The sequence below is a fragment of the Ostrea edulis genome, chromosome 9, assembly GCF_947568905.1.
Source record: "Ostrea edulis chromosome 9, xbOstEdul1.1, whole genome shotgun sequence".
NCBI classification, from domain to species: Eukaryota; Metazoa; Mollusca; class Bivalvia; order Ostreida; family Ostreidae; genus Ostrea; species Ostrea edulis.
Genome location: NC_079172.1, coordinates 41,571,258 through 41,587,992, shown reverse-complemented (window position 1 = coordinate 41,587,992; position 16,735 = coordinate 41,571,258). Strand labels below are relative to the sequence as shown.

The 16,735-nt window shown below is 37.9% G+C and overlaps 1 protein-coding gene across 1 annotated transcript; it reads right to left on the bottom strand.

The window, feature by feature from the left end:
• Positions 1-6,056: 6,056 nt before the first annotated feature.
• On the bottom strand, positions 6,057-6,605 carry LOC130050531 (glutamic acid-rich protein-like). The gene has a single exon (XM_056150741.1). It carries the CDS (start codon positions 6,603-6,605, stop codon positions 6,057-6,059), a length of 549 nt encoding a protein of 182 aa, XP_056006716.1.
• Between the last annotated feature and the right edge of the window lie 10,130 nt (positions 6,606-16,735).

Sequence of the window (16,735 nt, the reverse complement as noted above, 5' to 3'; positions counted from 1 at the left end):
TTAAAACACAGACTCACTTGTAGAATTTGATTATTTTGAACATTACCTGTGAACCGCTGTCGCCATGTGTGCCGTTAATGACATAAGAAAAGTCGCAGGTCCCTCTATCATTTTGATGTAGCAAAAAACCTTCCCAAATATCCATTCCTGTCTAAATATCGATATCGTCGTGGGTAGCAAGTGAGTGAGCACAAACAGTAAGTCGGACAGAGCAATGAGCTGCATGAACGATCGAGTTGTAGTGGACACATTCTTCAACTTTGTAGACAAAACATAAAGGGTCCAGCTGTTCCCCGGTAGGGTTAGAATGCTTGCGATAAAAATCAAAAACCCCAAAATTGGAAAATGTTTCGTTGTAACTTGCATTGCTGATGAGGTTTGTGTGGTATTTTCGTACGACATATTCATCGACATATTCATTGTTACTGCAGTATATCTTGTCTTATATTCCCTGTAGTAGATAGTGTCATATATTCACTGTAGTAGACCGTGTCATATATTCACTGTAGTAGATCGTGTCATATATTCATTAATCATAGCAAGCCATGCTCCTATAGAGTTCTTTCATGAATGTGTATCGTTTACATATTAAATTATATATGTTTACATATACTCGATATATGTGTTCGTATTTTCATTCATTGGTTGCTGGCACTTGGTCATGTGACATGAATATTCATAACACGGTGTGTAAAGGTATTGCAATTCGATGACTTTTCCCTGGCAGCCTTATTAGTCCCGCCCACCCGTTCAGGTCTTTTTTCAATGTCAAAGTATATCCCAGATTTGGGACACATCAAAATGAATTTGCTGTGTTTACGTGGGATCTTCTATTATTTGATCAAACAAGAATGTAAATTAGTCATTAAAAGAGGAAATGCACAAATAAAAAGACGTTTTTGAAAGATTACAATATATGGGTACTGTTCGTAGTAACGTTTGAATTGCATTTCAAGAAAAGATTTGTGATTAAAACAAAAATAAAGGTGGTTTCAGAGGAAAATGTGTGGTAAATATGGGAATTACCAATATTGTTTAAAGTGTCCCAGTTAGTTTTTCTACTCATTTTAACCCTTTTTAAATTGTATTTACCACGTTATCTGAGTAATATTAAATCCGATATATGTTTAAAATGCTCCAGGTAGTCGTTCTACTCATATTCTATATGTATTATACATGTAATGTAAACACAGCAATAATAACAACAGTCCGTTCGGGTAACTCGTTAAATTTGGCGCTATACAAATCTCTGTATTGTAATGTATTGTATTTCATGCCGCTGTGGATCAGATTCATACTGGTCCTATTAATAGATGATGTTTGAATTGGTAATTATTATGGAGGCTGATTTGTGCCACTTTACAATTTGTCGTCTTTTCGAGGCGAAAAAACGATAATTAGCGACTTTTCTTTTCGCCCCGAAATAACGAAAAGACGACAAAATGTAGGCGAAAAGACGACAAACAAAACTCGCAAATTAGCGACCTAATTCGTCGTCTTTTCGCTTGGCGTTTTGTCGTCTTGTTGTGCCCATGATATCGCCATTCTTAATTTTCTGGTCAAACACGTTTGTTTCTGTGACACTTTTTTGTGATAAAAACTCGATATTACCACTCGGCGTGGAAGTGGCGTTCACATAGCAGTGTTTAATTAATACTGCCTATGAGACTTGATATTACCTATTCGCCTTTGTATTGGCGATCTTTGAATCACCTTTTCAATAGGTACTTATGTCTAACACTGTTCAAAATCAAATTGATATGAGCAATTCCGTGCAGAAAGAGCCCTCAAATAGATTCTTATAAAAAATAACCGTTTATTGCTAGATTAAAATACTGAGAATTTAGAGAACAACCCCCCAAAATATCAGAATAATGAATGTGGTGAATCAAAGATGATCATGACGTAAATTTATATAAATCTATTTTACAAGAAACAATGTTAAGTCACCCCTGGGAGAAGGCAGGTGCCCTTCTGTGTGGCTACACTCCTTAGGACAGGTGCCCTCTTGTGTGGCTACACTCCCTAGGACAGGTGCCCTCTTGTGTGGCTACACCCAGATAGCATGACTACGTTGGCCCAACGTTGGCTAATGGTTGGACTGTTGGCCGATGGTTGGCGTTGGCTAAACAACGTTGGCCCAACATCGGACCAATGTCAACATATCACGTTCATACTCTGATGCCGGGGTTAGTCGGGAATACAAAATTGGCCCAACATTGGGCCAACGTTGTAATATTGTGACGGAGTTTGTTGTCAACACAATGCTGGTCCAACATTGGGCCAATGTCATCACTTTCATACTCTGGTACAAGGGCTAGTTGGGAATACAATATTGGCCCAACATTGGGCCAACGTTGTAAGATCGTGATGAAATTATGACACACGCACACACAAATGCACATGACTCGCATATTTTGAAGAAGAGGATGCTGAGTTAATTTAAATATTAAGATTAATGTAGAATGTATAATTGATTTGAAATATTTATAATTTTTATAAAATATATACACACATAATTGATTTTTTTTTTTTTAGAAAACATTTTTTAAAAAATAATATACATTCATGCAAATATCGTTTATGCAGGGATACAAATTAACCTTACATATCAAAAGAATGAACTCAAAAGAGAAAGCTTTAACACATTGCAAAGATTACATAACTGCTATAAAGTGTTGGATTTAGGAAGCAGATTCTAAGATAAGAGCACATTTACTGACCAAGCAATTAGGACGGAGTTTTTCACAGCTTGAGACTGGCCAGTTTCTATGGTAATCTTGATATCTGATATGTTGGGATGGTCAACCCTGTATCTATTTTACGCGTCCAGCATTCTTATCTCGGAGTTTTACTGCAGAATAACGTGATACAAGGAAAATTTATTCTGGGGAATCGTTTTTATTGTGGATTAAAGTAATACGACCCTCAAATGGTGAATTTTCTTTTCTTTTTTTTTTAAAAACAACTCTTCTATTAATATTATATTATGAGGAACTTTATTTTCATATCTAAATGACCACTCGCTGTTGGCGTGGTCCGCTAAGTACTGTGCATTTATAACAATACTGTATTGACCCAATATTGGCAATTTTGAATTACAGGTAAATAATCTTTATCTTGTAATGGCCCAACGATGGGCCTACCGATACATTGCAATTTGCTATGTTGGCCTAATGTTGGCCCAACGATTACATGCATGTGTTATTACGTTGGGCCAACATCGCCCCAACATGTTGGGCCAACAAAGGCCCACTTTGCACTTAGACATTGCGCCAACATTGTCCTCCCAACGTTGGGCCAACAAAGCCGGTTACATTGGACCAACGTTGTGCCAACGTACGTATGCTATCTGGGCACTCCCTAGGACAGGTGTCCTGTGTGGCTGGGCTGCCCAGGTGCCCTCTTGTGTGACTGGGCTCCCTAGGACAGGTGCCTTTCTGTGTGGCTGCACTCCCTAGGACAGGTGCCCTCTTGTTCGGCTACACTCCCTAGGACAGGTGCCCTCTTGTGTGGCTACACTCCCTAGGACAGGTGTCCTGTGTGGATAGGATCCCCAGGTGCCCTCTTCTGTGGCTGGACTCCCTAGGAAAGGTGCCTTTCTGTGTGGCAAGGTTCCCTAGGACAGTTCCCCTCTTGAGTGGCTACACTCCCCAGGACAGGTGCCCTTCTGTGTGGCTACACTCCATAGGACAAGTACCCTTCTGTGTGGCTGGGCTCCCTAGGGCATATGCCCTCTTGTGTGGCTGGGCTCCCTAGGACAGGTGCCCTCTTGTGTGGATGGGCTCCCTAGGACAGGTGCCCTTCTGTGTGGCTGGGCTCCCTAGGGCATATGCCCTTTTGTGTGGCTGGGCTCCCTACGTGGTGAACAAACCAGTGCAAATACCACTGCCTTAATTTTCTCTATTAATCCCCTGGATACCGCTGTACTGGTCAGGGTGCACAAAAGTTTAACTGACAATTAAGTTTTAGTTAACACTATATAAATATTAAAGTTAATGTGCAACTGGGTCATGAAAAGGACGCTGGTGCATTGATTGTTAGGAGCATTTTTTCCCCTTGGAGTCGGCATGCTACTCCTGGGTTATCTGCGCTATTTAAAGCTGATGTGGTGATACCGATGTACTATAGTGATTAGGATTCATGTGCGCATTGTTTATAACTGCAACGCACTCAAGAGAAAATGGCTATCATCATAATTTTAAATGATATCAAAGGCAAAAACATTGGAAATGGAAATATATTACAATAAATTTTGTGATTAATTTATCTTCTATGGGAATGGGAATAACATCTATTTTAACGTCTGGAAATTCCGACAAAAATGAAAATAGAAAGCAAAAATAAGAAATGAATTTCGGATTTGAAAACACATTTAAGAATTGAACAGCACTTTTGAGCTGTTCATTGTCAATATGAACGGATTTGGATTTGAGGCCAATTCTGGGAATCGCGCTAGCGATTCACAGAGAATTTGCCTCAAATCCAAATCCGTTTATGTTGACCTAATCTCAGCGAGATTCGTCGAAGATGGATATGTGGACTGACGCCTCTTCCGAATCTCAGACCAGTGTCACAAAAAGTGATTCGGGAAATCTTGCCTGAACTTCGATTACAATGGGTTAAACTGAATTTCTTGTCCGCTTCAACTTTTTGCCTTAGACATATGAGTAGTATAACGCAGCTCGATATGGAGGTCAACTGAGTGCAGTTTTGAGTGGAGGTTTTATAGGGAGGTCAACGGAGTGCAGTTTGGAGTGCGGGGTTTTATAGGCGGGTCAGCGTGGGTCAAGCAGGTGGCCGGGAGGCCACCTGGCGCAGTCAAGCGTGGGTGGCGCGGTGAAGCTGGGCAGGTGGCCAGAGCTGGCGCGGTCCAGCAGGCGAGGTGGGGCGATAGCGTGTGAACGTTTTGTATTCCTTGTGTATTCCTTTTTGTTAAATTTCAAATAAAAGAATTGAATTAAAGAAGAACAATGGTTGACAGTTTACACATTTATTAAATGAACAATTAAACACATTTATCAAATGAACAATTAAAAGTTTACACATACACAATTAAACAATTTATAAAGTCCACACAATTTATAAAGTCCACACAATTTTAAAGTCTGAAACACAGTCTTTCACGCGGATTTGGATTTCTTAGCGGCGGTTTTCCTCTTCTTTTTGGGTGGTTCTTCTTTGGGTGGAGGGTTTGCGCTGGGAACGTCTTGCTGTTTCGGACAGTCCGCAATCCAATGGACCACTTGCCCACACTTGTAGCACGGGTCGCGCTCTTTGCTTTTCTTGGTGGTTTTCTGCGGGCAATCTGACGACCAATGTCCTGTTTCCCCAAGAGGTGAAGCAGGCGTTGTTGGTAGGCTCCTTACGGGATTTAGCGGCCACTAACTCCTCCAGTTTTTTCATCAATACCGCGGTGTGATTGGCGATTTCGTCGGCCAGCACGTTGATGCGGTTGACGATTCCGTCCAGTGTGGTCGTATTGATCGCAAAATCAGCCCTGGTCATGGGGGAATCTTCATTACTAATGGGTGGGTTATCGTATAATCCCAACTCCAATCCCGTAGCATCCTGTGAATCGGGGAAGAAAACCCCCAGGCCTTGATCCGTAGGATTCTGACTAGGGAGAAAGTCCGTGGTCTGTGCCATTTCCAACTGTCTGTTAATGTATTCTTGCTGCGTCTGATCTACGGGCTTCTTAGCTTTCTTCAAGTCGAGTTGTTTCTGTGCCATGTTATCTAGCGAATATCAGAAGATAGAATGAGGTGTGACAACTAGGTTCCGCTCTTGATAACTTCAGGGTATTGGATCCTACCACCTGAGGATTCGTTACATTTCTTAAGTGAGTTTGTTTCAAATGACCATGTTGTAAAAAATAACACATTTTTGTAGGTTTATAACTTTTATTTTATTGCATATTTCAGATGAAAAATGTCATTTGATGTAGCTTTTGCCTTCAAATAGATGCAGGTCAATATTTGAATGAATTAAGTTTTTAAAGCCAGTGTTCATTTGTGGGGTTCTCGGTACACAGTGGTGTGATTCTTTCGCATCGACTAGTCCTCCTCCTCCTCGTCTTCCTCCTTATCTTCCTCCTCGTCTTCATCATTGTCGTACTTATCTAGGTAAGATTCAAGTAAATATTTGTTTTTGCGAAGAGCCATCTTAATGGATTTTTTTAATCCATGATTGTCGGACACAAATTCATCGATGGCGTCCGTCACCTGTTCGTGCGTTGTGTCTTCTTGCAACTGATACTGATCGTAAAGGAACCGCTCATACAGTTTTCTAAACTGTTGGTAAGTTTCTCCTTTGGTTTTTTCGTCTGCTTTCTTACTAGCCTTCTTTTCTGACATATTTTGGTTCAAGTATTTCTCGTATCTCTTCTGCCACTCTGCAGCTGTATGTTTTCGCGCTTTATGTGCCATTTGGCGAAAGACGATATTGTCTTCCTCTGCGTCACTGTCAGTATCACTCTGTGTTGGAGATACATCAGTCATGTCAATATCCTCTCCCTCATCGTTGTCCCCATGTTTTAGTCTTTTGTGACGCATCATGACATCTCTGTGAGAAAATAAAGCATGACACTCTGAACACTCAATCATGTTAACTGCTCGAATGCATAAAAGTGAATGAATAATTCCTGGCTTTTAGGTTCTTTATATGTTTCCACCACCACCACGCAATTACCGGTCGCATTGCTCAATGGTAGAGAGTTTGTTTCCTAACCGGGAGCTCATGAGTTCGAATCCTCCTCATGCCATGGCAGCATCAACCTAAGACGTAAACATTGGTAGTGATTGGTCCTCCAGATGCACCGCATTTACAGGTCTTTTGGAAGGCCTTATGGTGGTAGGCGTTTGCAGGCTAAAGAGCCATCAATGCTACGGGTAGAACCACTAAGCATAGTATTTCATTTGCAAGTGGTGTATTTCTCGGGAGACGTGAAATAACCATCGAACAATACTACCATCCACACTTTCGATAACACCACACACCCTACCTACACTTTCGTTAACACCACCCTTATTTTCATTAACACCACATACCACCATCCACATTTCCATACACACCATTTACACACAGCTAATGCCACATCAGATGCTAACACTTGTGGGGGGTTTTCTCACTATCACACCACTACCTATACAGGTCTGAGAATTGATAGTTTTACATATCAATATCAACGAAAGAGATAGATCTTCCGTTATTAGTTTGCATATATCACCATACTACCATGCACCTTTCCATTAACATCACCATACTACCACTCACATTTCCATTAACACCACCTATACACCACATACCACCCCTCATACACCACTTACCACCACCTATACACCATATACCACCACTCATACACCACCTATACACCACATACCACCACCTATACACTCCATACCACCACCTATACACCACATACCACCACCTGTACACCACTACTAACACATCGGATGTCATTACTTACATCTTCATCATTCAAAACGTAAATGCTAGACTTCATTTTTTATACAGAAATGTATCTTGCCTAAATTTACAGTCAATAAAGACTTGTGTTCTGCTTTAAGCTATTTTGATTATGCATGTTCTTCTTAGTATTGTGGTATTGGCAAACAACTTAAACAAAAATTGCAAGTAACCCAAAACAAAGTTGTCAGATTTATTTTAAATACAGGTCCTAGAGCTAGCATTTCTAGTGACATTCTAGATTCTTTGGGCATTTTAAAAGTGGATGACAGAGCTACTCAACTAAGATTGAACCATGTATTTAATATATTTCATGGTAAATCCCCACAGTATTTCTATAATCAATTTGTTCTAAACAATAATAATACTAGAAGTGCAACAAACATTTTTTTTTATCATACCTAAGATAAAAGGCAAAGAATATTCTTAGTAATTTTTTTTTATCATTTTAGTATTCTAGTATAAAATATGTCTGAAGCTTGTCATTTTTCAATGCATTATGCAACTATCAATCAAAACCTGCCAAAAGTCCAATTGTTAGTCGTGTAATGTTTATTCTTTTTGTCTGTTGATCATATCTATTATATAAATATAAGGACCCCATTGGAAATAAGCTAATTTAAGCTCTTATGGGTTATCCTTAGGTTAAGATATCATCATCATCATTTGTCATTTTATTCATACAGTCACTTATTCTTTAACTGTTATAACTGCATAATGCTACAGAGTATGCCAGGTTTCAATTTGTTATTATAAATTTACAATCCTGACATTTTGTGATATTTTATACCTGAATAAAATGAAATGAAAAAAACATTACTCACACTACCACCTATATAGGTCCAAAGTTTTGCATTTCTTAGCATAACAATATTAATTAAAGAGATTGATCTACCGTTTTTAGTTTGCACGTGTCACCACCATACTACCACCCACGTTTTATTAACACCAACATACTACCACTTCTACACTATACCACCACCTATACACCCCATACCACCACATACTCACAACTTACACAGCACATATACAACCCATACCACCACCTGTACACCACTACTGGCACACCAGATGCCATCACTTACATCTTCTTTAACATAACTCACACCACTACCCATATAGGTCTTAAGTTGTGCATTTCTTTGCATCAGAATGTTAATGAAAGAGAATGATATACCGTTTTTAGTTTGCATGTGGCACGACCATACTACCACCCACATTTTATTAACACCACATACCAGCACCTATACACCACATACCACCACTCATACACCACTTACCACCATCTATACACCACATACCACCACCTGTGCACCACTACTGGCACACCAGATGCCATCACTTACATCTTCTTTAACATAACTCACACCACTACCCATATAGGTCTTAAGTTGTGCATTTCTTTGCATCAGAATGTTAATGAAAGAGAATGATATACCGTTTTTAGTTTGCATGTGGCACGACCATACTACCACCCACATTTTATTAACACCACATACCAGCACCTATACACCACATACCACCACTCATACACCACTTACCACCATCTATACACCACATACCACCACCTGTGCACCACTACTGGCACACCAGATACCATCACTTACATCTTCTTTAACATAACTCACACCACTACCCATATAGGTCCTAAGTTATGCATGTCTTTGCATCAGAATGTTAATGAAAGAGAATGATATACCGTTTTTAGTTTGCATGTGTCACCACCATACTACCACCCACATTTTAACACCTACTCACCACTATCGGCACACCAGTTCCCATGACTTAGGGTTTCTTTAACACTACTCACACTATTATCTATATAGGTCCTTAATTTTGCATTTCTTTCCATAATATTAATTAAAGAGATTGATTTAGCGTCATTAGTTTGCATGTTTCACCATACTTCCACTCACATTTTCGTTAACACCACATACTAACACCCAAGTTTTCATTAACACCATATACCACCAATTATGTACCACATACCACCACCTGTACAGCGCATACCACCGCTCACATTATCATTGCACAGCAGTTGCCACCACTCATATTTACTTTAACAAGGATGCGTGTTTACCCTACTCTAGATTGTGTAATCATTATAAGATTGTTCTTTATCTTCATTTTTTCATGAAAAATTATGAGACTTCCTATGTTAAAAAGAAAGACAGTTGATATAGTAAAAACTCCGATCTATAGAGAGCAACATGTCAACAAATTTCGCAAAAATAAATAAAGTAAAACATCGTGTATACATGTACATGTATACATTTCATTGGCACAAGTTTTTGACGTCCAAGTTGGAGAAAGTGATGATGAAGACTTGCAAATTAGATTACATTTTACCGTAAGCTGGTACAATACTCTTACGAATAAACATTTAGCATCCTCATATTGCCAATTTATTCTTTTTCTGATCATCCGACATTGAACAATACACTTAGATTTGAAACTCGATATTTTACAGTAGATCACGAATGAGAATTGTTATTTTAAAAGTATTACTTCCTGATTTCTACCAATAAATTGGAGATAATAGCATAAATCTGACAAATCTAACGCGAATCGTCAAACAGAAGATACTTTTCAGATCATGACACATATATATACAAACGTCTGCTCAAACTTCCTAACACAGTGGAAAACATGGAATGCACCTTACAAATAGATGGGTTATCTTTTACTAATTCCGAGAAATTGTTTCCCATTGAATTTAAGCGTCTCCATACAAATAATAATAATAAAGTAAAATACATAAAACAATCTTTAAGTGATTTTATAAATGGATAATATTTAATGCCATTATGAATTAGAACCAACAAAAATGATTTTAATAATTGCAAAAGTGGGACGATATTTTTTAAATGCAGGCCGACCCTTCTACATTAAAAACAAAGGTTACTTTTACATTAACTGAATAGTCTTGGGAGCAAGTGCTCCGATAAAGGAAAGTTTAAAATGCATCTAATGCAGCATACTCTTTTTCATTTTCAAGAGTATGCTAGACATAATCAGATGTGGAAAGGGGGGTTTCTTTAGTTGTCAGAAGTGTGTCCTAACTATTCCTCTTGTAACAGGAATATAAATATATACACTTTATACACCAACATACACCTTATATCGTTACCCCTTTACATTCTGCTCGCAATAATTATGTAAATTAGATTTTCTTATACAACCTAGTGATGAACGGGATCGGGAGAAAATAAAGGGGCGATTTCAAGGTCACAATATGAATTATGACCTTCGCGCAAATATAAAAAATGTTCAAGTGATTTGATACGAAATTGAAATAATATATCATTAGACCAGCATTTGACAAGAACTGTTTTCACGTATACAGCTTATCACTTGATAACGGCAGTCAATAACGACAACATATATAGATGTACGTCGTGGGCACGTCGTGACGTACTTTTTCGTTGTGATCTCCACGTGTTTCCGAGAAATGAAAACGAAACCTCTCGCCTATCTATTTTCTTAGTCATGATGCAATACTACGGGTCAGTAAATTATGTGCGTGTAAATTGTTGATTTGATAAATGTGTTAATTGTTCATTTAATAAATGTGTAAACTTTCAACCATTGTTCTTCTTTAATTCAATTCTTTTATTTGAAATTTAACAAAAAGGAATACACAAGGAATACAAAACGTTCATGAACACGCTATCGCCACAGGTGCTTGTGGACAGGACTTCCGGTACCCCCCTTCTTTTATTTTTAAATGTTCAATTCCTTGGGTATTTCGGACGTATTTTTGATAAAATATGTAACTTCAGAGTTGATCTATTTCAATGGAATACACAAATCTCGCATAGAAACCGTTTTTAAAAATGTCATATCACCGATCATAATATTATGATCGGTGATATGACATTTTTAAAAACGGTTTCTATGCGAGATTTGTGTATTCCATTGAAATAGATCAACTCTGAAGTTACATATTTTATCAAAAATACGTCCGAAATACCCAAGGAATTGAACATTTAAAAATAAAAGAAGGGGGGTACCGGAAGTCCTGTCCACAAGTACCTGTGGCTATCGCCCCACCTCGCCTGCTGGACCGCGCCAGCTCTGGCCACCTGCCCAGCTTCACCGCGCCACCCCCGCTTGACCGCGCCAGGTGGCCTCCCGGCCACCTGCTTGACCCACGCTGACCCGCCTATAAAACCCCGCACTCCAAATTGCACTCCGTTGACCTCCCTATAAAACCTCCACTCAAAACTGCACTCAGTTGACCTCCATATCGAGCTGCGTTATACTACTCATATGGCAAGCCCTTTTACTATTTATTCGTAAAATAAGATATCTCTTTAAATAAGAGAGATATCTTTATTGGTTAAAGAGATATCTCTGTAAGTTAGAGAGATATCTTTTTAAGCTAGGGAGATATCTCTTGAAGCAAAAGAGATATCTCTTTAAACAAAAGAGATATCTCTTTAAACAAAAGAGATATCTCTTTACAGAAATGAGATATCTCTTTACGCTTGGGAGATATCTCTTTATCTTTGAGAGATATCTCTCAAAGCTAAAGAGATATATCTTTAGATTTTTTCCCCCGATGATCATAATGACTTTTCCCTGTTGCATTGTCATTGAAATTTTTTAACCAAGCAAAATACTTCTAGTGTACAAATGGCGGGAAAAGTTGAAGAGGTGGTTGGGGTAATATTGTCAAGTTGCCGAGAGGCGAAATCTAATCTAGCTCGCATATTTCATCATGTCTTTGTTTTTTGTTACCTTTTCAGATGTGGTAAAAGGCAAAATCTTCCCACGGGATTGCAGTCATCAGGGTGTTGCTAAAACGCGGAACGGAAAACGAAACGGAACGGAATTTAAGAATTAGAATGATTAATGTAGATAAGATAACGGTAAAAATCGGAGGGGGTTCATTTTGATTAAAATCAACAATTTGGGAATTGTTTACAAGCGTTAAAACAACTTTATCTTAAAATTTTGCATCAGAAATTGATTAATCGAATTTAGTTAAACGTTAGTATAAGAATTTACAAGGCATTTTACAAGAATTTCGAAATTTCGGCAATGACAGAGGTGTTATCGAGCAGTGACACCTATGGGTAGAGAATGAAAAGAACACACGTGGTTTATACTCCCCCCCCCCCCCCCCCCCCCCCCCCCCCGGGTGGTAAAACGTCATTAACGCACATGTACACGTATTTACACATAATACCGTGTATGTGTGTACTTACAACAAGGAGTGTGATATGTATAAAACAATAATAATTCATGATCTTATTTAGTCAACAAGTTAAACATCTTTTGTTTGATTTATCATTTTTTAACTAACAGGAGAATTAGTAACTGCAGCACTCCAATCCTAAATAGGGAGGACTTCTGGCAGTTAATTTTTAAACTAAATACTTGTATAGCTTAACATTTGGATTAATAATGAGATGACTTTTAATTCCATTCAAGCATAAATTCTGTGATAGCTATTTCATATATTATGAAATAAATCTGTTAATTCCTCTTACTACTGGTCGTAAACTTCACCCTGGTTAACATTGGTTTTGTTTCAATCTTTCTTTCCTGTTGTATCTCTTCAGTTTCAACACTACTCCGCAGGATATCGGTAAATGTACGAACTTTCACATAGATTCATCCCAAATGAGAAAAAACTTCTTTTCTTCACCGGACTCGTTCGCTTTAAAATTTGATGTGATACATGAATGTATATTGTACCAGGTGTAGAACTAAATTCAAATTCAGTTATCTTATAAACATATATATTTACATTTGCAACTGTTTTCTCCTACATAACACTATTACGAGCAATACGTATTTATTTCTGGATAAATCTACTACGGGGTCAACAGAGGTCACGGCTGTGCGTATGAACATTTGTTAAAAGTAGGTAACAGGTACTACTTTTACTAAGGCAATACACATCTCACTTACTACAGAAATCTTTCAATAGATGAAATCAACATCACAAAATGTATTTACGGTTTTATTTGTATTCCAAGCAGTGGACTTTCATCAATAATTGATAAAAGCATTTCTGTAAACAATGTCTTTAGTTACTAGCCTACTAGGCCTAATGTATGTCTAAAATTTCGTCTGCTACAACTTCACCCTGGTCATCGGTGATGCGGAATTGTACCTACTGCTAGACGATGACATTAGGCTTTAGCAAAAAGGTCATTCACAGGATGTATGGCCGATAAGTCGTCAAAGTGCATTAAGACCTACACACACCACACTGCTTCCGTGCCACAGCAGCCTTGATGTCGGTTTCCAAGTTTATGTCGGGACACCGAAGCGAGGCGTCGTTAAAAACCTATCACAAAAAATGATCGAGTCAAAAGAAGCGTTCAGTGAGCTCATGTTTATCAACAATTACATATCCAAATCCAAACCGTCCCTTACCTTCGTGCAGTTCCTCATTCTCTGCGATGTTCAGTTCTTTCCGGAGATTCATCTGAGCTGCGTCCTCTGTCCTGTCTATAAATGAGTTGCCTACACCTGAAGACTGCTGCCCTGTTGTTCTTCATGTTCCTCCATCTCAGTCTTCTGTTAACTCCGTAATATCCACACAATATCTTTCAAAGTCGGTCTTCAATGTCTTCACTTTTCAAAAATCAAAGCGCATCACAACTCTAAGTGTAACACTGCGCATCCCCGTTTAAATCATAATTCCCCCACCCCCTAAAATTAGACATATGGAAGAGTTTTCCATTATATACTCCCGAGTTAATGTATAAGTATATGTTGATATACTTGCTTTCTAGCGTCTTAATAATTAAAACAGTTCTTCATTTTATAGAACTTTGTTTTGTGTTGTCGTCATTTTGAACATCTATGACGCTTCGTTGTGGACGTCAACAATTTGAAATGTATGGAAACGTGTTGTTAACACAATTCAGCAATGTTACCGACCAAAAATGTAAATATAAGTAATAAGGTATCATTTAAAAATATTTATAGGGATATAAATACGGGTTGGTACATGATCAAATTTTCCATAAAGCCCTTCGGGCTTTATGGAATTTGATCACGTGACCAACCCGTATTTATATCCCGATAAATATTTTTAAATGATACCTTATTTCTTAAGTAGTTCGATTAAAAGCACGTTCGATTTAAAAAGGCTATGTTTGGGGAAAATTGTTCAAAAAATTATTTTATCTTTTACAATGTTGTTTTCGGGGGTGGGGGAGGGAGGGAGGGAGGGGGTGTACGTTTTATTCATTGGATGGGCTCATAAAATCTTTTCTTACCATACCAGCCAGAATAAAGTAATAGAATTTGAAAGAGGTTGAATTATAATTCAAGTCTTTTTCAGTATGTTACCTTATTTATTTTTTCTTCACTTGTGAAACAACATACTGTCAAAATCTGGGGGGGGGGGGGGGGGGATGACAAAGCCGGGAAAAAAGATGGTGCCAACAGGCGCTTGCTTAATATTTTTATTAAAACTTACTATGCAAAATATTAAGCAAGCGTCTGTTGGTACATTCATCCACAAAACACACCGTGTAAAAATACATAATAATGCATTAGTATGAAATGGTGGATTCTGAGGATGACTTCCTGTTCTCTCTGTAATTTCTGCATTCCTTATTCAAAATAAGCTCTTTGATTTTGCAAAATGTTGACCTCCTCATAACATTATTGCATAATATATTTTCCGTTCCGTCTTCCGTTCCATTTTCCGTTCCGCGTTTTAGCAACACCCCAGCCATCGTAAGATTTGTTTTGGCAGGCTTCCGTTTTAGGGAGAATTCCTTAAGTATTCAAACTAACAAAAATATTGGAAAGAGATATCTCTTTCTCTTTGAGAGATATCTCTTTTTCAACGATTAAAGAGATATCTCTTATACTTTGAGATATATCTCTCTAGGAATTCTTAGAGAGATATCTCTTTAAGTGAAGAAGATATCTCTCAAAGTAAAAGAGATATCTCTTTAAGTGAAAGAGATATCTCTCTAAGTGAAAGAGATATCTCTTAAAGTATAAGAGATATCTCGCAAAGTGAAAGAGATATCTCTTTAAGTGTAAGAGATATCTCTAAAAGTAAAAGAGATATTCTCTAAGTGAAAGAGATATCTCTCTAAGTGAAAGAGATATCTCTCTAAGTGAAAGACATATCTCTCTAAGTGAAAGAGATATCTCTTATTTAGAGAGATATCTCTTAAGATTAAGAGATATCTCTCATTTTAAAGAGATATCTCTTTAAAATAAGAGATATCTCTTAAAGTGAAAGATATATCTCTTTAAGTGTAAGAGATATCTCTAAAAGTAAAAGAGATCTAAGTGTAAGAGATATCTCTAAAAGTAAAAGAGATATCTCTCTAAGTGAAAGAGATATCTCTCTAAGTGAAAGACATATCTCTCTAAGTGAAAGAGATATCTCTTATTTAGAGAGATATCTCTTAAGATTAAGAGATATCTCTCATTTTAAAGAGATATCTCTTTAAAATAAGAGATATCTCTTTAACCTAAAGAAATATCTAATTTTTCGAATAAATAGTAAAAGGGCTTGCCATAGAAATTGCGACAAAAATAATAAAGTGTGGCGTGGGGTGGATTTGAACCATGGCAAAAAATAATCACAATACTGCTAGCGGCCCAGTTCGTGCATTGAGCTTAGTGAGCTATTCTAGGCACAAGTAATACCTGTATAGATATGAACCAGGTATTCTAAAACAGTTCCCCTGATCTTTTTTCGGTTTTTCGTGAATTTGGACCTCATGGCAGGGTCCTTATAAAAGTAATATCGTAAATTGTTCTAAATATTGCAACCTATCATAATATTAACAACAACAGAAAAATCGTAGGGGCAGGTCTGAAAAAATCATACATGTATATGACTAAAGAAACTTGATATAACAATGTGACTTTTCCCGGAATGTTCTCCCCTATGGGTCTTTTCTTTTGTTAACCTGAATTGATCTGCATGACGTGATACGGGGGAATACAAGTAAAAGATATTGTATGAAGCCCAAACTATACAATTTCATGTACATGAAAGAGGTTGTATTGTTGCTGCAGGTCTATGCATCCATGTATTTTTTGTAGACTTCTTCAGACTAATTAAAATTAGATCCTTTGATCTGCTCGATATTCCGTATATCGTTTGTGTAGCGGTATGTCGATCTCTCTCTTCCCTGTGCCCCCCCCCCCCCCCCCCCCCCCCCCCCCCCCCCCCCCCCTGTAACAGATAACAATGTAAGCTCGTGTATCTTACCTTTTTTATTTCCTAACATCAACTTTCTTCGATGACATTCCCATTCACAATGAC